This window comes from Natrix helvetica (genome assembly GCF_964273705.1).
Source record: "Natrix helvetica genome assembly, chromosome: 1".
Lineage (NCBI taxonomy): Eukaryota > Metazoa > Chordata > Lepidosauria > Squamata > Natricidae > Natrix > Natrix helvetica.
The window spans coordinates 284,895,308-284,918,299 of NC_138548.1; the positions used below are offsets into that span (position 1 = coordinate 284,895,308).

The following is a 22,992-nucleotide window of genomic DNA, read 5'->3' on the forward strand; positions in this document are numbered from 1 at the left end:
TCTGCTTTGGTTTCCTTGTTTATTTAAGTACTGCAAAGCTGGTGCTTTTCTTTGCAGTTGTGCAGGTTATGGGGGTGGGGGTAGTTCACCCGCCCCATTGCATAAACTTTTGCCTCATCTCACTTCCTAGCCCTGAGCTCAAGGCAAAAATCCGTTATCTCCCAAGAATAATTTAGCATCACGTTTTTGAAATTTGTCTGTTCCTCTATGCATTGTTTAGAACTCATCCCTCTTCCCCACCCCCATCCAATTACAGCTGCAACATGCAATTATGATCACAGCTATTGGAAAAAGCAACCAATAGCAAAATTGTACTTGCATTTCACCTTCACAGATGTTTAAATATAACAATAGCAGCAAGGCGTTTGGGAAGTGTTTGGACTATTTTAATGTTTTTTTTTTAAACAATTGACCTTCCCTTGAAGAACTTTATTCAGACTTTTTCCCAGAAGTCAGCAAACACAAGAACTTGTACTGAAAAATATGGATGGGAAGGCTAGTCATTTATTTTTCCATTTAGGGGTTACAAGAGTCATTCAGAAAGTGGAACACTCATTGAATTATCTTCTTTGAACCCTCCCAGGAGCAGCATGAAGAAAAGGTGAGCATCAGCTGGCTGATAGAGCTCTCCAAACACAGGTTAGCCCCAGCTAATGATGCATCATAGCTCCAGGGACATAGCATCCATAAAGGAAAGATATAGGAGATGAGGAAAAGTAGAAAAATGTCTCAATAGTTTATGTCTGCTTTTTCTCAGAAAGGAACTGACGCCCCAAAGATTACTCTAGTATCACTGATGGAAGGAAGGAGTTGCAGCTAATTCTAAACAAGGGGAAGATAAAAGCATACTTGGCAAATTTAAACAAATTCCAATCTCCAGGATGAATTACTAGGATGCGGAAGGATGTAGAAGAGATGGTTGAACAACTCCTGTAATCTTTCCTGGTGACATCTCCCAAAAGTGGAGGCAAACAAAAGGTGTCCCCATTTCAGAAAAGTAAAGAACATGTATGACTGAAGACATTTCAGACCTATTAGCTTGACTGAGTAGATTTTTTAAACAGCATATTTATCAGCACTTAGATAGAAATGAAACCATTAGCCAGAAACGGAATGGATTAATCACAAGCAAGTCAGACTAACTATACGTTCTATTTAATGGAGTCATTATCTTAATAAACTGGGGGAATGCCATGGGCATAGTATACCTTGACCTCAGCAACAGATTTGACAAAGTATCTGTTATTCTTATTAATAAAATGATAAGGTAAAAGATATAACAGCCATAACTGGCTGAATGACCACACCCAGAAAGCACTTATCAATGGGCCCCCATCATCTTAGAGAATAGTATTAAGTGGAACGCCATTGGATCTGTTCTGGATCCTATGTTGCTCAATATTTTTATTATGTATCTAGACCAGTGTTTTTCCAACTTGGCAACTTTAAGGTATGTGAACTTCAACTTTTGTTGCTTATTTTAATGTTTTAATATGTTTAGATTTAAAGTTTTAATATGGTTTTAAATGGTGCTTTAACTTTTGATATGGAGCCACCTAGAACTGTTTAGAAGATGGGTGGCTACATAGAGTAAACTCTCCATGCTGGCTGAGAAATTCTGGGAGTTGAGGTCCACACATCTTAACGTTGCCAAGTTTTTTTTTTTAAAAAAAAATGGACATAGGTGAAGGGACTGAAGGGATGATTGTCAAATTTCCAGATGACATGAAACCATTTATTTTCTTCTGTTTTTACAGGCAAGAGTATTGTATAGATATTTGTATTCAAGCTGGCTTTTTCAAGAGGAAGGCTAAAGGAAATGAAAGCAAATTAAAGCCCCGCAGAATAAAACATATGAAGAAAAGTTGCAGGAATTGGCTATTCCTGCAAGTCTAGAAAAAAGAAGGACTATGAGTGACAGGATAGCAGTATTCCAGTATTTGAGTGGCTGCCACAAAGAAGACATGGTCAACTTATTTTCCAAAGCACAAGAAGGAAAGATAAGAAACAATAGATGGCAACTAATCAAGAAGAGAACCATCCAGAATTAAAGAGAATTTTCCTAAGTTAGAACAATCAGTGAAATGGCTTGCCTCCAGAAGTTGTGGCTGCTTCATCACTGGAAGTTTTGAAGAAGAGAATGAACAGCCACCTGTCTGAAATGGTATAGGATCTCCTGCTTGAGCAGGGTTGGACATAAATCAGCTTTATTCTGATTAAAGTAAACATAATGGGACATGAAGTTCTAAGTCCACTTGACAAACGAAAAATAAATAAATCCCCATGTGCAGAAATCCAAGTTTCTTAAAGAACAATTCTGAACTTTGCCACATCAGTATCTCTTTCAAAGAGCTAGAACGCAGACAGGGGCAACAGTAGAAATGATAAATCAGTTAGAAATGGCTGTTATTATTATTACAGGGGAAAATAGGTAAACCCATTTGAAGAATGAAGCCTGTTGAAAAGCCAGCAGTGCTTCCACAAACCACATCTTTAGTACAAATATTTTGTTGTTGATGTTATCAGCAAACACATAGACAAAGGAACTCAGTGTATATTATATAAAGCTAGATATGTTATACACTAATTTCTAAACAATTAACAAAGTATTTCACAAAAAAAATCCTGAGCAAACTCAGCTGCCATGGAAGAAGACATGTAGCCTTGGGAATTGACAATAGTGATAGCAGACTTATATACCACTCCATAGTGCTTTATAGCACTCTCTGAGGGTTTACATAGTCAGCATACTGTCCCCAACAAGCTGGTTCCTCATCTTATTGACCTCAGAAGGTTGGAAAGCTGAGTCAACTTTGAGCTGGTCAGGATTGAACTGCTGGCTGTGGGCAAAGTAATCCTGCAATACTGCATTTCAACCACTGCGCCATCACAGCTCTTCCCTTTCTGGTATTCTGAGCATGGAATTTGTTGTCTTTGTTCTCCTGCCTCTCTCCTTCTTCCTAAAACAGAAGTGAACATACACACACATGTTTGTGTGTGCATGTATGTATTTTCACGAAGAAGGTGAAAGACAGGAGAAAAAAAGAAGACAAATTCCATGCTCAGAATATCAGGAAGGGAATTTAAACTAGAACTGCTGATACAGTAACTCCCTTATGAAAATATATAAAAACCAACATTGGCAGAAAATACACAATGCTGGTGCATCTAAGAGAGGATATTAAAAAACTAGAAAATATATATAAAAAATTAAACCCAAACAATTACATATCCAGAACAGTTCTCTTAGAAGGAAAAACTATAGCAAATAAAGCTTTATAAACTGAAATGAAGCAATGTATAGGAGAAACCAGAGAAATATGCAAGGTATACATTTCTGAGGATACAGAAAAGCTTCCTCCATTCTTTATAATATTATAACTTGAGATAATTCATTGAAATTAAATGCATGAATTTTCTAGGACAATAAAAGGAAATATTTTCCTCTCACACAGTGCATAGCTGGAATTTGCTATCAGTAGCTCCCATTTATATGGTTTTAAAAGGAGATTGGACAAATTCGTGAAAGATCAGGCTATCAATGGCTATCAAAAATGATGGCTCTTTGTCATCTCCCCAATTGTAGATAGTTTGTCTTAATATGAATTGCAGTGAAGTAGCCGGAAAAGACTTTCCCACATGCATCAGTTGTTCACCAAGTGACTCAGGAAGCTGAACCAAATGTGCTGCCAAGAAGGCTCTTCCAATCTTATGCGCCCCCATCCACTGCATTTCAAGGTCAACCAAGGGAAAATGAATTTAGATTGGCCAAGAATAGAAAAGTGGAATAATTATCAGTCACTCTAATCCGACTATATGGGGCAAATAAAGTTCCCATACCTTATCACAATTAAGGAGAGTTTCAGTGTTTGTCAAGAGAAGATTGTTTCCCACTTACCTCTCACTAACTGAAAACTGTAATATAACATAATAAAGTAATCTTCTTACCAAGACTCTAAACTCATTCTTTGTGCATATTCTGATAATGTTTATTCCAAACCATCTTTTTAAAATATTTCAACTAGCAGAGTTGAACTGAGACATGTTCTTCACCACCATATAATTCTCCAGAACAAATATGAATCCAGTCAATATCAATTTTATATCCCAGAAAGAGAAGTCATTGGGGATGGCAATTTGGAGACAAGAAAAAGGGGGAAAGGACTCATTTAACCGCCCCTATACCTCAAAATCCACTTAGATGTTCCTTTAAACAATCTGGTGTAAAGATTCAGTTACAAAGTTTTACAAATATGTTAATAAATCACTGTCAGCCAAGGCTGTGTGCGTTTATATAGATTTTATTCCTAAACAAGTTGCCAGACAGACATGAAGCAATGCCTGAATGCTTTCTCTGGATCCACACATTTGGTGGATTAGCCAGAGAGTTTTTGTATGTCTCTTCCTGAGTGTAAAACTCTTCAATGTGCTTTTTGAGTCCTTTGGAAAGCAGAATCATATAAAGGAATCCTTTGCTAGGGAAACTGAGTGGAATGCATATCTTACAATTATTACTATTACTATTATTACATACTGTATTTATTAAACATGAAACTCAGCCAACTGATCATTCAAAAATGCATTACAAATACCAGTGACTGGTGATAATGATTGATACAGTTTGCTGCCAGCATCCTGGGTATCAACCAAGTACCTTCTTAAAATATAAGATGTTCTGAGTAGCGCAGTTTTTTGCAGTTCCACTGGTGTTATTGCAGAAGCTGCAATTTGTGGATGTATCTTGTAAAATTCCTGGACATGGTGCCAAGTGCCCCGATGACAATGGTTATCACTGTTACATGCTTCATCCATAGCCGTGTAGTTTCGATGGCCAGGTCGCGATATTTCATTATTTTTTTCTAGTTCTTTTTCTTCGACTCTGCCATCTCCTGGAACAGCGATATCAATAGACTGAACACTTCGGCCCTCTACAACCATGATATCTGGTATGTTGTGCTCCAAATGACGATCTGTTTATATTCAAAAGTTCCACAAGATCTTCACCTTCTCATTTTCGGTAACTTTTTCCACTTTATGTTTCCATGACTTTCTGGATACAGGTAAATCATATTTTTACATAATGACCAGTGGATTAATTTAGCAACTCTGTCATGTCTAGCTTTGTAATCAAAGTTTGTGCGATTTTGCTGCATTCACATATGAAATATGAAACAGTTTTGACTTTGTTATTGCAAAGGCGGCAGTTTGGGTTGTCAGTGGATTTTTGTATCTTCGCTTTCATGGCATTAGTTTGTAGTGCTTGTTCTTGAGCAACCAGTATTAAACCTTCCATTTGTTTCTTGATAGTTCCCATCTTAAGCCATGTCCATGTCAAGTTGTCATCACATTTTCCTTCAATGTTTTTCAAGTGCTGTCCATGCAAAGCTTTGGTTTTTCTTCTATTTAATCTGTCATTCAGCTATTTTTCCTTATATTCTGCCTTTGTTTCTGTTGTTTTTATGCTGTTCTCCTTTTTCACAGCCTGCAGCAATTTTTCTGTACTTTGGTTCACATAATCATTCAAACTCCATTTTTCTTCTTCTACAGTTTGATAGATTTGTAATAGCCCCCTGACCCCTATTTTTCTCGGCAGGTACAACCTATGCCACTTCGTGGATGTAAAGTGTGGTACATAATCAAAAGTTTGTGTGTTTTACGGTCCAAGTTTTCCAGTTCAGCCAGAGTCCAGTTGATGATTCCAGCTGACTAGTGTATCGCTGGAACAGCCCATGTATTAATGGCTTTAATTATGTTTCCAGCATTCAGCTTTGGTTTTAATATTTTGCGGACCCTCCTGATGTATTCCTTTTGCATTGACTCTTTGACTTTTCCATTGAAGATGTTATCTGCTCCCAATATGCATAGGTACTTGTAACCATCATCCTTTGCTAATGCTTTCACTATATTTCCATTTCCCAGTTCTATTCCTTCTGCTTTTTCCATTTTTTCTCGTTGCATGGATAATATAGCACATTTTTCAAGCCCAAAGTTCATTTTGATGTCACTGCTGAACAGTTGGAGTGTGTTGAGCATTGATTTAAATGCAGTGGGGTTTTTCACAAACATTTTAAAGTCATCCATGTATAGTAGATGGTTTATCTTGTCATGTTGGCTTGAGATTTGGTATCCCAGTTTTGTGCTTCATAGGATTATTGTCAGTGGAATTAATGCAATGTTGAACAGTAGTGGTGAAAGTGAATCCCCTTGGAAGATTCCTCGTCTGATCTTGACTTCACCAATGTTCTCCCCATTTGTTGTTAGAACTGTTTTTGATTTTTGCATATTTGCTTTCAAAAATGTATAGATATTTTTGCTGATTCCAAAGTTTTCCAGACTGTTAATCCAGCTGTGGGGTAATGAGTCAAATGCCTTCTTGTAATCAATCCACACCATATTTAAATTTATTTTTCTTCATTTTGCATTTTTTACTACCATTTAGCAGCTGATCTTGTTCCTCTTGATTTTTTACAATTTCCTTTTTGTTCTACTGGATACAAACTGTTTTCCATCAGATGATTGAATACTGAATTTGCCAGTATCTTTGTAAAAAGTTTGAATGTTGTTGGCAGACAAGTAATTGGGCAATAGTTGCTTGGTTCTGTGCCTTTTTCTGGATCTTTTATTATCAAGTATGTTCGGCCAGCTGTTAACCATTCTTCGTTTGTTGCATTTTGAAGCATTTGATCAAATTGAGTGGCCATGCAATGATGGAGGCTTGTCAGGTGTTTTAGCCAGTATCCATGCAGTTCATCCAGGCCAGGTGCACTCCAGTTCTTGACCTTCTTTGCTTGTTTTGCCACAATGTCAGTTTTTATTACAATATTTTCCATCTTGTTTTGTGTTGTTTATTGTTGAATATCTTTGATGCAGAAGGCAGTGTTGTTGTGTTCCACTGGGTCTTCCCACAGTTCTTCCCAAAAATTCAAAGTTTTTTCTTTACATGGGTGAATATTAGTTTGGATTCGATTTTCATCAAGGGTAGAAGAGGTGTTGGTTTCTTCTGAATTGGACATTTTCACGATATTGTTTTATTTGTCCTTCGTATCTTTCAATTTTCCTTGTTGTTGCTATTGCACGTTGTTTTAGTTCTTCCATAATTTCCGTTATTGTTTTTCCTCCAGGTTGTATTTTTTGTGTAAACTATTTTTCAGCTTTTTGTTCTTTAGTTTTCCTTCTTTTAAGAACTTCAGATTGCTGATATCCCCTCGTAGTTTTTTAATTTTATTTTCAAGTTGAATTTTCCACTTTGGGGTTTCCTTTTTGGCATTTTAAAACCTAGTTCTGCAGTTATAATGGTGGCTGTGCTAGACATTAATTGGTTAGTGTGCTGGATGGAATGGAAGTTAAAATGTTGTTCACCGCAGTTAACAGATCTTTCACTCATTTGCTATCCCCTTCGTGAATGATAGGTAGTCTTTTTCTTTCTACATTTTCTTTGATGTGGTTTTCAATTTTTTCTTTCAGCATATTTGCTAGATCACTTTGCTCTACACTTTCGATTTGTTGCACAAGAGGATCTTCATCCTGTATGTTCGTTTCTTCCACTGGCTGGTCAATTTGTTCAGGTGTTGGACCAATTTCTTCAGCTTGTTCATCATCACTTGTTTTTTTTTGGGGGGGGGGGCAATATTTCTAGATGTTGCATTTCCGCTTGTGTGAAAACTTTAATACAGATGATGAAGTGCATTTGATCCATTAATCTTTGTTCAGTTATGTCACCTGACCTCCGGTCCTTCCGACGCGCCCTAAAAAGTTGGCTTTTCCAGCAAGCTGGCCTGGCCTGTTAATTTTAACTTATTTTAAATGTATTGTCTTTTAAATTCAGTTTATTTTTTTGGATATGTATTTAATTTTTTTTAAACTTTTGGGATCTGTTTTTTTTTTAATGTTGTATGCCGCCCTGAGTCCTTTTGGAGAAGGGCGGCATATAAATCCAAACAAACAAACAAACAAACAAACAAACTTTACAACACAGTACAATACAATACAATAGTAGAGTAGGAAGGGATCTTGGAGGTCTTCTAGTCCAACTCCCTGCCTAGGAAGGAAACTATGCCGTTTCAGACAAATGGCTATCCAGCATCTTCTTAAAGACTTCCAGTGTTGGGGCATTCACAACTTCTGGAGGCAAGCTGTTCCACTGATTAACTGTTCTAACTGTCAGGAAATTTCTCCTCAGTTCTAAGTTGCTTCTCTCCTTGATTAGTTTCCACCCATTGCTTCTTGTCCTGCCTTCGGGTGCCTTGGAGAATACTTTGACTCCCTCTTCTTTGTGGCAACCCATGAGATATTGGAACACTGCTATCATGTCTCCCCTAGTCCTTCTTTCTATTAAACTAGACATACCCAGTTCCTGCAACCGTTCTTCATATGTTTTAGTCTCCAGTCCCCTAATCATCTTTGTTGCTCTTCTCTGCACTCTTTCTGGAGACTCAACATCTTTTCTACATCATGGCGACTTTACGGGTGTTGTTCCTTCTGTAGTTGTATCATTCTTTTTTGAAATACCCTGGCTGTTGGTGCTGCTTCTATTGTTGTTGTTGTTGTTGTTGTTGTTATTATTATTACTACTACTACAATCATCATCATTGATCATCGCACAGTCAGCCAAATGTTCAGACTGGATATGGCATTTTTGTCTACCTATCGAGTCCTTACCAAGGACCTGGGATAAACAAATCTGGATGTTTGACAGTGTTATAGATATTATCACAGGATGGAAGCTGTTCTTTCTGCAATTGACTGATGGTGAATTTATCAATTCTTATACAGTCAATGCTAACCAGTGGTGGGTTTCAAAGTGTTTTAGAACCTCTTCTGTAGGTATGGCCTGCTTTGTGGGAGTGGCTTGCCAGCCATGTGACTGGGTGGGAGTGGCTTGCCAGCCATGTAACCGAGTGGGAGTGGCTTGCCAGCCATGTGACTGGGTGGGCGTGGCCAACTTGTAAAATGTGGTGAAACTCACTTAACAATGCTCTTGCTTGGCAACCAAAATGTTGGCTCAGAAACTCAGGCATTTGAAGCATGCAAGTCTTAAAGCTGTCAAGTTACAAGACCCTTGCACCCCCAACCCTTTAGAAAAAACCCCCCAGGGTGTTCAAACTTGACAGCTTTAAGACTTGTGGACTTCAACTCCCAGAATTCCTCCTCTCGCTCTTCATCTTGATGATGTGCGGACGTGCGGGGGGAGGGAGCTGGAACCAGTTCTAAACGGCACTGTAGATTTGTGGAACCTCTTCTATAGGTTAGAACTGGCAGGAACCCACCTGGGTTGATCCCTTGCAGATGCCCTTTTAAAATGAATGCTTGATAGTTATAGTATGCAGTTTGATATTTGTGCCTTAAAAGAGGACAGATATATCTAAGAATCACAGGAGGTGGGCAGAGCAGGGGAAAGACCCAAATCAACGCTCAGTGATGGTCTCAGTCCTGCACTGCAACAGCTACACTGCAACAGCAAGGTTGTAGAGGGTTTTCCCATCGTCCAACTGTCCTATACATTTCTCATTGTATAATCCTAGGAACTAGACTGCATAGATCAGCGAACTGAAGTAGTATGAATGAAATCTAATTGTCCTCTAATTCATGAACTGAAATTATAGTAGAAGTAATATTCTGCTGGAAAATTTTGTACTGTTCAGTTAGCTAAGACATGCATTTATATTTGGGTAATGAGAATTGGGCCCAATGTTACCTTCAGTAATAAACTGATTTGAACTCTGATTTATTGACTCAAAGGGATTAGAAACAATTCCACACTACTTCTGCCAAATTCTTATATTGTACCTTTAGTGTCTTCATCTTCAATGGTGGTATTTGTACTCTCTGAAGATTCCTGGACCAGAAAAGAAAAGAAAAAGCAAAATATTGGAGCAAAGTAAGACCATGTCAACTTTGTTTCAGAACTGTTTGTTAACCTTTCATTAAGGTTTTACCCAAACAGCATCAAGCACTGCAAAGAAACAAAAACCAGGTAAGCATAAGTAAAGGTCAACAACTGCAGCTCTTCCTTCGTACCTGTAACATTTCCCCTGACTTCTGTCCAAAACTTACAAAACTAAGCAGGAGATCCAACTGCATTATCATGTAAAAATGTAATCGCCTTTCTTGCAATTGTCTACCATCATAAAGAAGACCGATCAGTATAGCAGGAACGAAGGTCCCGAAATCTCCTAACGTAAGGAGGAATAAGAGGGCTGTGTAGAAGTGAAAGACAGTATGTACAAATTAACAGGAGGGAACTAGGATGAGGGAGAGAGGGAGACTGTGCAGGAGTGAAAGAGGCCACACTGAGTGCATAGTAAAGAAAGAAATGTACAGTAAAACAAAGAGGGTTTCTAAGACCCACATAGACCATCAAAGCCTGACACATACTTTCTTCCATAAACAGCCAAGTGATACACAAATTAACATGGAGAAAGGAAAGCCATTTACTTTCCAACATTATCAACAAGACAGCTCTGGTAGCTATACTAGGATTACTCATTCATCCTACCAGAGACGGATTTTTTTTTCCACATCTTGGTCTCAAACAACCAATTGACCAAGCTTCATCAGCTGTCTAATTGCTTGTGACTGCACAGTTCCAGCAGAGCCATATTAGATAGCCTTTTCCTTCATGTCTCCTTGGATGGAGGTAGTCTGCACATCTGCTAAATGATAAGCACCATTGAAAACCTTTCCCTAGAAATTCAGATTAGGTTCTCAGTGCTCTTCAGTGGGCTTCAGCTTCTTTTGTGCCATCCATTCCTGTTTAATGGGATTTGTAGGGGAGATGCTGCACCGAAGAGGTTCAACCTTCAACCCAACCCTCTATGCTTTCTAGGAACAGGAATGGTTGGAAGACGTTGAGAGGCCCAACATTATCAGCATTGAGGAAGACAAAGGACACTCACCATTAACTGAACGCTGGAACTGGACTTTCTTTTCTGGAAAAACAAGGAGAAGAGATGGGACAAGAAGAGACACAGAGTGAGAAAGAAAGAAGTGAGCAGAACATGGGATGCCAAGGAACCTGGGACACTTGTGGTGATCCCTCAAAGAAGATGAGTTTTCTTGTGGGTAAGCCTGATGCTTAAATGAAGAGTTCCAAGTCTTCAATAAAGACAGAAAACAACCATTGTACACAGCATGCTAGCGTAAAATTTCCGACACAAGGAACAATTCAATCAACATGGTCCAATTCGCACCCTCAGTGCTATTCATCTTTGCTGCCTATGAATCTTACCCTAACACAGCCTTGACATCTACCGTAATTCTCAATTTAGTTCATTTCTTATCCAAGCCAAAGCAAATATTTCCAAGTGGAAATTTTCCAAGCTGAATGCACATTAGATATCACACTAAAACTACCTGCCTTGCCAAGAGGAAATATTGTAATCCTGCTAGGAGAATAGGCAAAAACTGTTCATTTAGAATCAGGAGATAAGCTAGAAGGAATTCAACTTAGTGAGACAGGACATGTTACAACACCAATATCTCAATCTTTCTTAAATAATTACTGAAGTGCTGAAAGCATCTTATTTTACTAACTTAAAACTCTACACTTGGTGAAGCTGAAATCCATTGCTTCACAAAATGATTAATGGGTGTGCTCTTCTAAAAACAAATTTACAGAGTATTTTGCATGGATACATGAAGCATATCTGATCCCACACAGTCACTTTTCAAGATGCCCACATTATGCATCTGTATTGATTACCAGGTAGCAAAACTATAGGTTTGATATAGGCTGTTGTGACAATAGAGTACAGTATATAATTTTGCCTGGAGACAAATTCTCCCAAGAGGAAAGTCTGAAAACTGGATTTTAATGATGACAAAGTACTTTCATTCCCACAAAAAGAAGAGGGTTGCTAAGCTTTCTTTTGAAAACAAAAATAATAAATAGATGCTATTCATATCATGTCTGCTTCTTCCCTAGATTTCTGCAAAGTGCAGTAATCATTAACCTTATGTAGGAATGTGTTAACACATGTTTTCATTAGAATTTTTTTTTAAAATGAGGATGACTAAAACTATAGCCTCTTTCTGTATGGTTAACGCTTAACTGCAAAAAATGCACACTCTAATTACAATCTAAGGAGCAGAGATTATATTTTATATATTTCATATAACCTCAGAGTGGCATCCAAAATCACCCATATACTAAATGGTGAAAATCAGCCTCTCATTAATTGCAGACATGGACTCATGTTACATCACAAATTAGCACTTTGCATATTAAGAGCAGAAATCCTAGAAATAACCCAAGAAATATAATCTAAAACTTTGCCTTTAATTCTTGATGACATTACTTCACACTGCACACTGGAAGGGAATCGGCTTGCTACACTTCAGAAGTTCAATGAGTACTCAGAAATGTTTTGAAGTTCCCTCTTACTTATCATCATTACTATCCAGTTTGGGTTTTTGTACTTTGCTTTGCTTCGGCAGCAATCCTAGTAAAATTCTTGTGAACATGCCTACTCAGACAAGGTAGAAAGTACTGCCCTTCCAAAAGGATGTAACATCTCAGCACTTCAGATAGTGGGTTCAGCTAAGCACTTCAGGTGCTTCACACTTAGAAACTGGTTTCAAATGTGAGTGTTGCAAATTAAATTATGATATGCTTCAGATCATGTGAGTAGAGATAGCGATTCATGCCCCATTGGCATGTGGGATCCTTATTCTCTCCTATCATCTGTGTATAACATATCTTGTTTTAAATGATTGCTTCACAACTGTCCTCTGAATTTTTTTTTTTAAAAGGAGAACAGATCCTACCATTCCCTAGCTAGGCTACGATCTATGGTAATTCCATTGAAAACCTAGTAAAAGATGCAATAGGAAATCTTACTGGACAATAATTATAAAGGTAATCAGACATAACACGATGCAACACAAAAGCAGTGGCCTCATTTAAGTAGGACAAACATACAGTAAAAGAACACAGTACAGGGAAGTGAATTTAGTAATTTAGGACATAGGATGTGACATGGTGGAGTGCAGAGATTGCATTAATTCAGTGTGTGGAGATGTGATTCTGAATGAGACAGTGAACATTATTGTGTTGGTTATTGTGCTGGTTAAAAAGAAGGCTTTTTTAAAATGAGCTGTTGTTATATCCAAACAAGAATATATATCTTTCTAAAATGGACTATTCGTGGAAAGAACCCTACTTCAAGTTTAAAACATGTGCTTCTTTGGGAGCAGTTTATCAAACCATGGATTTTATTAGAAAAATACAGAAATCTCGTGGCCATGAATCTGTCATTTGTGCCTTGAAACAAAACAAGTAAAAGCTCCTCCACTGCATACAGAAATAAGAGGGGAGGGGGGAGTACAAGGAAATATTAGTAAACTGGTTTAACTATTGTAAAGGAAGAAACTGATTATTTGGATTAGTTTCTGAGAGGAATTAACAGTGAGAGCACCAGGAGAGGCTGTTAGTACTAGGAACAGCCAGCTGCCTCAGCATAAATATATATCTTAACCTGACAGTCCTGTTGTCAGAATCTCCAAGCCATATATATGGTCATTCTCTGAAACTGCATTCCTTTTCACACCCTCAAACCACCATCAAGTCACCATCTGAACTGTGAAAGGATTGCCAGACACTTTTCCAGAAAATTCCAGTTTGGTTTCCAGAAAATAAAACAGTAATAATGTCAGTGCACAGCTACATTACACTCTTTTCCAACTCAAATCCTTTTGAACTGAGCAATGGAAGTAGTATTACTGCTGAAAAGTTGTTCATGCTTGAACCTACTTCTCATTAAAGTCAGTTTTCAAAGTGTCAATGGCCTTACAAAAGCCAAAGACATTGTTGGCATTGTTCCTGGATTTACTACCTTCTCCTTAGACCCAGGAGTGACAACTATCTCTGAATTCTTTAATCTATCTCAAGTTTCCAAAGTTTCTTTATCATATTAATATATTAGAATATAATTTTCTTTAAAAATCACAAAATAACTATTCAGGTAAAAAAAAAGATAACAGCTGGGATTCTTGCCACTGCTCAAAATCTAAGCTAGGAGCAAAATACTCTATCTAACAGATCTTGCTAAATCAAATTACCATGCACTTTCTCAACTGGCCATCTTGGCTGGGGCCACTGGGAATTGTGGTATTTTTAATCCCAATTTTAAACTAACTTCCTATTTCTCTTCTTAGCTCCCCTGTGACAGCCCTTACATGGGAGTAGAAATGCCAGAGGCAGTGTAGAATACAGCTGTCATTGCAAAGTGGTAAAGGCTTCTCCTTAAAAAAACTTCCTTTGCTGGGAAAGTTAATTTACTAGGAACTAATATTTAAGGGGATCAAGAGGAATTCACACCAGGGTATATTGTGAGATTATACACAGCCACAGAAATATTCTGGGATATTAAATACCATAGGGGGAATTATGAATTACAGTTCTACAAGAAGGCGGTATCACTATAACTTCTGAAAACTTAAATCGGTTCTGAGCCTAGATTATTTCAAAGTAATCACATAATTATCTGATAATATTGAAATGTAGAAGATTAGAAGAAAGGCACAATGTTTTCTCCAATGTACAAAAGTAAGAAAGAACAGAAAGAGAATTGTTAGAATATATTTCTCAGCCTCAATGAGCAGTCAAAATGTTGCTTAGTTCTCTATTATGGTCTTTTCACAATTCTGCTCTCTAATTCTTTTTTTTTTTTACATTTATTTTGGTATGGATTAAGTAAGCAAACTGAGGATAAACTGAGGTAACCGGTTCTATATCTAAGTTTTACAAGATATATTTTTTTCTCTTCAGTTGTATTTTCTGTAGATAAGGCAAGAATGGGAAAAATGTGTCTAAAAATAGAGAAACACGTGAAACAGAAGATCTGGGCCACGCTGGGACCCACTACTAGAGAAGACATCCAAGTGTATTTGTCATCTTGTAGGATCCAGAAATGAAGAGAACTTACCTTCACACCATCATTCTTCTTGTTGCCACCACTTTTCCCTCCTGTGGAGAAAAGGTACCAGGTCAAGAGGCATAAGCATGATACCAGAGTTAGAAGACTGAGAATCAGCAACATGAGGAGAACTGTCTAAGAGCAGGAGACAAGGGAACTGAAAACCACACAATCAGTGCTGCAACATTCTCTGATAATAATCCAGCAGTCGGAAGGAAGTCTCTCAGAAACCCATGAAGCTTGCAAACTGGATTACTATTATCCTTCCAGTTGAACAAAACAAGCCACAGCCACTTATGGTCATGTGTTCCCAAGTTTTTGAAGAAGTCAAAGCAGAGCCCAGCAATGTTGGCAAACCGAAGGAGCATTCTCTGTGAAGTTCATTTATTCCTTCTTGAAAGGACTAAGGATCTTCCCACCATGTGGCCATAATGATTTAGTCTTCTCTTTGAAACCACTCGACTTTCTAAGTTTGCTGGTCTCACTTTTTTCTTAGATCGGTTCACGAATGGTTCAACTGTAGATAAGTGTTCTCTTGCCTGCCTGCTTTTCTCACTCTCAGGCTCTCCTGCTAATTTTAGTCCCCCATGCTGGTGGAGATCACGTGCTGCAATTATTACATCCTGACAGCTGCAGCCCACATTTTGACAATGATAAAAAACAGGCCCCTTCTTTTCTACCCCATTCCCAGTGCCATTGAAGACCTGGGTTACTATATTTGGTTCACACTTTATAGAAAGTTCATACTGTGTGAAGTTTTGGATTTTTTTTTTTTGTCTTTGTGATAAACCTGTAACATTTCCAGTATTCTCAGCCAATTAACCTTTCCACAGCTCCAGGTTTTGTTTTTTTTAAAAAACTTGTTTCCTTAGATTGTTAAAATCTATATCCTCTCTTATTTCTCAAGTTGTTGCGATGTTTTTCTCATGATCTTTTTAAATGCTCTTATTCTATCAAATACAAGTCTATTGCACAACCTCCTAAGTGTATTATATTTTTCTACAGCTTGGGATTTTTAAGAATTCTGTAATGCATTTTCCACTTGCTGAAATTCTTAACTGTTCGGTTCAACAAATTACATATTGTGACATGTAACTACACCTATGTATACTTTATTACATGAGCTGATATGTAAAAGCAACAGCCAATTATGGTTTTGCATCCAACAGTTCCCACAGTGACACATATGCTGTACCTGAGAATGAGGACTATACATATTGTAATTTCCTAAGCAGAAATCTGTTTGTTTGGGGAAGTGGACCCTGAAATAGCCTTAATGAAATAATGTCTGTTCATAACAATTGTTCTTTCCAAAAAGGGTATCTGTCCCAATCAATCAAGTTCTAAAAATGTAAGGAAGACTTGTTAGAGCAGAGCAAATGTCTGTCTGGTTCTGCATTTTTTTTTACAATATGTTTCTTACAATAATTGAGATGACTCTGGGAAGTGTAAAAGACTTAAGGATGGTAAATTGTTCAGTGGCTCTAAACCTATGCTCTCAGTACCCAGCATAAATTTAATCCTCCATAAATTTTTCTGTTTCTCTTTTAAAGCTATCATTTTATTACTTTCCAAATACAATATCGATCAAAGGATCCACCTTATTTCTTGTGGATCCATTTTTCTTCATGTGAAATTTCAGCAAATGGAAGCTGTTTTTAGAAGATTCCCTGTAAATTCAAGATTCCTTTGGAAAATCCCATAAAACTGCCTGAACGATGATTTTTAAAACTTAATTCTAGTTTATATTATTATGAAAAAGTAAAAAGTTGACGGTAGAAGTTAATGCCTTATTTTACTGCACCAAAGGAGTCAAAAGCCAATGCCTTTCCCAACCCTTGCTCACTATCCACTTCCCTTTTTTCCTTCCCTAATTTCCCTAATATTTACTTTTGTGTTCTTTTTATATGTCATATTACAAATTAATAAAAAAAATAATGAAACATGTTTAGTTCTATGCAATTCTTATGCAGGAAGGAAATACTTTTATCCTAATACCTGTATTCTAGAAAGATTGTTGTTGTTGTTGTTGTTGTTGTTGTTGTTATTATTATTATTATTATTATTATTATTATTATTATTATTATTATTATTCATTAAATATGAAACTCAGTCAACTGAACATTCAAAAATGCATCACAAATACCATTGACTGGTGTTAATGGTTGATATGGGTTGCTGCCAGCGTTCTAGGTTTCCACCAAGTCCCTTCTTAAAGTATACGATGTTCCGAGTAGAACAGTTTTTTGCAGTTCCGCTGGTGTTATTGCAGGAAGCTGCAATTTGTGGATGTATCTTATACAATTCTTGGACATGGTACCAAGTGCCCTGATGACAATGGGTATCACTGTTAGGGTTGTTGTTTTTGTTATTATTATTATTGTTGTTGTTGTTAAAAGAGCTTCATCTCACAGGATGGTGTATTCTGGGGCAAACCCCCTTTGATTAATAACCTTGCAACCCAGCATTTCTCACAGAATAGTGTAAAATGAACTTTCTATTATCTAATCTGAGCTCTTTCAAACTCCTATTAATAAATAATGATGATGGTTTGAATGCCCTATTATTGAGGGATGGGAACTTGATTGATTTGTTTATCACAGCCTTTCTATCAATGAGCAAAAAAAGTATTTTTGTATTTTGTCTTCACTTAATAAACCAGAGAAAATGGTCAATATCTATTTATTAATATGACATGCTGGAAGAAAGATGCTGGTGCCTGAATTAATCTCCCTCGTGTCTATCTATATGAGTCACTATGTAAGCTAGACTTAGGTTACATCCACACACCTGCTTTACTTTGTTCCTTCTTAACCTGGGTCCTTTCCTAAGTCTTGCTATCTCCATAGCGTGTCGCAGAAGGTTTCTGCCATTGCCCCTACAGCACACATTTCTGTAGTAAGAGCTGCAATTTTGGTTTCCTTGATTGCATTCCAGTCCTGCCTGACACTATCCTGCACTTGAAAATTGGTACAAACAATACCCTGGTTAAGCCATAACCAAGGATTCCCCTTTCCATTGCCTCATTGATCCATTGGACTTATTTTTTTTAATTCTTTAAAAGTTATGGATCAATCAGTCAGCTTATCAAACGTTAGATGACAGGAAAAGTCATTTTGCCTAGTTTTTTTTTTTTTAAAAAAATGGCTCCCCTTCAACAGTCATCTAGATTTGCACTGTTGCTAGATCAGTGCTGGAGAGCAACTAGATTTTGAACAAGGGGGTAAGGTGTGGGGATTGGTATGGGAGCCGTAAAGTAAGATTACCAGAGAAGAGGGCATATGGAGCCAAGGCTCCTTATACCGGTAATTGTGACCGCTAGGAAGGGCTTTCCCTGCCAGGCAGGTTACAGAATATAAAAGACAAATTTTTCAACACTTCCAGTTACTTGCTTGAAAGGAGGATCATTTAGGATGAGGTCTCTAAGTCAACCAATGGATAGATGAGCGACCCATTTAAAAAAGAAACAAGCAAGCTGGATTTCAGACTCCCTCACAGCCTGAGGATGGAAGACCAATCGGGAATGGGATGGAGGTGATGGTTCCACAAGAAGGTCACAGAACCAGTTGGAGCCAGGGGTTTTCTAATGCTACATTCCTTTGTCCATGGAGATTCTGAATCATCCAGGTCATCGTTGTCTCAAAGGTGCTTTTCAGAAAGCAACTTCTGAAGTGTTTCTTTTGGGGAGTGGGGCTTGTTCATTTTTTCCTTGGAAACATTTCATTTCTCATTCAAGAAGCTTCTTCAGAATTGCCTTTTGAAAAGCACATTTGGAGCTCCATTTATTTCTGCTTTTCTGGTAAGATCTGAGAGGGTCAGAATGTTCTAGATTCTATTGCTCAGCCAGTGTCACTTGATATACCAGGGTATATTCTCTCTCTCACTACCTCCATCCTTGGACCAGCATTCCTCCCAAGATTCAGTTGACCCAGTTCTATCTTGCCTTTGAAAGGCAGTAACCTTAATTCTTTCTCCAGGCACTGGGTCACAGAATGACATGATCCCATAGGATGAATCTTTCCAAGCACCTTATGGCCTTATGTTTACACACACACACACACACACACACACACACACACACACACACACGTATGTATGTATATGTATATATATGTGTGTAAACATATATGTGTGTGTATGTATACATACACATATGTATGTATGTATACATATGTATATATGTATATGGCTGTTCATTGATGATGTATGCTGCTCTGAGTCATGTGCTAAGTGGATGGCTGTATAAATCAAATAATCAGAATGGAAGAAGTCATTTAGGCCACTTCTTCTATGGCATCAACATGCCCAACTTTGCCTACACGCACACAACTCATGGAGACGGGATAAGAGGGAAGACATTACTCTACAAATGGAACACTTAAAGCTATCTCTGGTCTGCCTCAGCTGTGGTTGGATGATGAGACCCAGGCAAGGATATGCAGATATGTCCTTTGGAAATGATTAGTTGATGTTCCTCAAGCTATGTTGATGAGCTGTTAATCCAAGGGAGTTTACATTTGTCACACTCTGTGAATTGGGGCCTGAGCTATAATTAATTACAGTGGCTTTTCAGCTTTAAGTGAAGAAAAGGATATGGGGGTGGGTTATTGAAGGAAAAAATATTTGTATTGTTTAGGAATACTAGACTGCATAAAAGAATCTTTCTTTTACAAAATTATAAGGAATTAAGAAGGCAACATCTCAGTACTACCTCCTGCAGAGCTAGAGAATGTGCAGATTGTATTAAAAGTCCTCATGGATTCTTCTGCTAAAGAAACTCTTTCTTACTTCCACATTCAAATGGGAACTTTTAGGGGTATTTTTCAAATACAGTAAGGGAAGTAGGTGGTCAGATCATTTTCTAGATTGGTGGTATATTTAAGTCACAGTCCAAAAATATACATACTGTAACATAAGATCTTCAGACCTTTCTCCTCAGGTCACCACTATGTTGTATGGGTTACAACATAAATATAATTTTTTTCCTCTCTTCTCTTTGTTGTATGAACATTTCAACAAACATAGGGAAAAAAAAGTCATTTGGGGGATCACATAAAAATATCCAAACCTGCTTGTGGAAGTCTTAGTGAAGCAACCAGCCATAGTTTCTAACCAAAGTTAGTAGCCAGTAAGTGACGAGGTAGCAAATAAATAGAGTTGGGTTACCTACCAGAAAAATTACGGGTTGCTAGCATTGTAGTGAGGATTGCACCCTGGAACACACAAAAGACAAAAAGGGGAAAAAAGGGGAAAGAGGACACAATGTTGGATTTAGAAACAGGGCTATCCCCTCCGCCCCCCGCCCCACTCTCATATCTCCTTTTTCTTAAAAACATCCCATGGAAAATGGAGCTGGCTGAGCTACAACGGGAATGTACCTTTGGCCCTGTTTCAGGGCAGGATGAATATAGTTCAGGGAAGATATTAATAGAAACAGCAAACAGTTTGCAGAAATCAAGTCACTGGATATTAGCTCAGGGATTTTTAACAGCAAGTTTCCAAATGGTGAACACAGAGTTTATTATAGCCATCTTATATAGAGATTAAAAAGCTTTCCTTCCAATGTTAATGAAACTCTGTTCTCCACTAAACAAGTAACGCTTGAGCTCTGATGGGACCAGAGTAACTGATAAATGTCTTGCTGTATTAAAGAGGATTTCCTACAGTATCCCAAGTGTAATCTCAAATATGCCATCTATCTTTGAGACATTCAACAGATTAAAACTCTTCAGATGCATCAGTCATTTGTCTCAGGTCATAGAACAGAAGAAATTATCCCAACGAACAACCAATCCCTCACCCTTCCATATTCAGTGTTGTAGTAAAATGCAAGATTGCACTATAATGCCCCAAACTCATTCCATTTTCAACATTTAAAAAAAGTTACATTTGGGCATGCTGAAAAAGACTCATCTGTAGCATATATTTCTCCTCCATTTCAATTTAGCAGCTCTAAATAAAAGCTACCACAATTACCACTACTATACTATTACTACACAAAGCCCTCAAGCATATTGTCCCATAGATCAATCTCATCACATCCATTTGAAAGGAGGGAAGACCTCAATGCATTACTGAAGTAACATATCCAGAGCCATTCTCTGTAAATCAATATAATAATTTATTATAGGTGCCTGATTTGCCATAGCGCAGCATTATATTTTAATGTTGGGCTTGTTAGCAGGAAGTGTCCATTTTTAATAAGAAAAGGAAATGTTCCACATATGTTTTATGGGGAATTCTGAGCAATGGGTTTAGCATTTATAGAAAAAAAAGCCAGATATACATGCACTGAATAAAAACTGAATTAGCATAAGAATACAATGTTTACATCTCTGTTATTCTAGCGATGAATAGATTTGAAATGTCCATCGAAATATAATTCTGGGGCATAGGATTAAAAGGTCAAATGAATCTGTGTGTTTACTGCTTACTGACTGTCTTCCCTTCTCTTCTGTTGAGCATTTCTTTTAATTTTGTATGACTTTATTTTCATTGTTTATTTTATTGTTTTACTATTTTGTTACTGTTGACACCTCCTGTCATTTCCGTGTTTTTACTGTCATAAGCCTCCTAGACTAGCCCCACAGCAAGATAGGCAACGATTGAATTTAACAAAAAATAATAATAATCTAGTGACATACCTCTAATAGCATAAAAACTCAACATCTGCCTGTCTCAGGTCCTCGTGATGGACTCAGTAGGTGGATTAAAATGCCAAATCCAGTTTGAATATCTGGCTGACCATGTGACAACCCCCAATTTCTCAATATTTCAATCAAGTATATGAGCTAGTGAGAAATTATATTAGCAGAATCAGCAGATTTCTGTATAAAAAGCCAACACAGATCACTATCTATTACTTAGTCAGTAATTTTGTTAGTGTCCAGCCCAAAGGCAAGAAATCTGCAAAAGGTCATAGTATTTATATGTAGACATAATCGAAGAAAACATTGAATTTAGAAACCGATAATGATATTACTGCTAAGTCTCCTAACTGAACCTTTTCCTACCCACAGCAGCACTGAAAGGAGTGAAAAGTGGCCTAAAAATTGCAAAGGCACACCTTTGAAGAATGCAATTTATCTGAATTTTACTGAATATCAGTTTTCAGAAATCCCCCAAGAAACGATTACATTTACTTTTAAGACTTTAGTGAAAAGTTTCAGATTAATAGGGTTATTTCCTGACTAATGATCAAAAGCAGTTTAATAACATCACCTAAGCATCGTTGATGCAATATGCCCTCCTTATTTTAGAAAACAATGGTCTAGAAAACTTTTAAATCTCTATAAAATTTTCAGCCAGTGCAGAAATGACCAAATGTTAGCTTTTCAAATTGAGATGAACAAGATCACTTGGATAAGAACTTTTGAAAGAACCACAGTGAAACTCATAATGATTTTTCTGTCTCAACTAAGGGCCGTGGCATTAATACTGTCTGTCTATACTTGGAACAGATCTATCTCATGTATAGAAACTAATTTAGTTATACAAACAGAAATATATTCCAGTCTAAACCCCTTCTTTTGTCTGTCTTTTCCTCTTTGGTGATTTTTGGGTGTTTGTGTGTGTAAAGAATATAACCACGAGTGATGAGAAAATATAGAAAAATTGCCCATTACAGGTGATGTCATCTGGATCTGTAGAATATAAATAAATAAAAACCTGCAAGAAGTCTAGTATGGAGCCATGTGCAAGATGTGGAACATAAACATGGGGAACAAATGAAAGTGGAAACTTCCAATTAAGGAAACAGGGAAGTCTCATAATTACCTTTAGCTTTCTTCTGGCATTGAATTTCTTCAAGCAATCAACAGTCTCCTGTCTGTGCATGCAAGAAGCCACAGTGGAACGGTGCTAAAAGATATAAAGAAAGCATGCTTAAAAATGGAAATTAGTATAAAATCCTTCTTTATTTTAGAAACCTGAACTTATATTAGAAGCTGTGCTTCCTTGTGTGATTGTAAATATGATCTATGAAACAGGATTGACTTCTGTTCTTCAGTTCCACACTGTTGTTTTTACTGAAGGACATTACAAGCTGGCTTTTCTGCAGAGACTCAAATATATTGGT

General features: G+C 37.3%; 1 protein-coding gene across 5 annotated transcripts in view; it reads right to left on the reverse strand.

The window, feature by feature from the left end:
• CAMK2A (calcium/calmodulin dependent protein kinase II alpha) overlaps positions 1–22,992 on the reverse strand; it is a 301,059-nt gene that overhangs the window by 152,443 nt on the left and 125,624 nt on the right. For 3 of the 5 annotated variants that reach the window (XM_081942664.1, XM_081942665.1, XM_081942662.1), the window contains exons 11-15: positions 22,692–22,775; positions 20,086–20,128; positions 14,925–14,965; positions 10,896–10,928; positions 9,787–9,835 (exon numbers count right to left, since the gene is read on the reverse strand). In XM_081942664.1, coding sequence (XP_081798790.1) covers positions 9,787–9,835; positions 10,896–10,928; positions 14,925–14,965; positions 20,086–20,128; positions 22,692–22,775 — 250 coding nt within the window. The remainder of the gene's footprint in view (positions 1–9,786; positions 9,836–10,895; positions 10,929–14,924; positions 14,966–20,085; positions 20,129–22,691; positions 22,776–22,992) is intronic. The other 2 variants (XM_081942663.1, XM_081942666.1) reach the window with 1 other exon arrangement.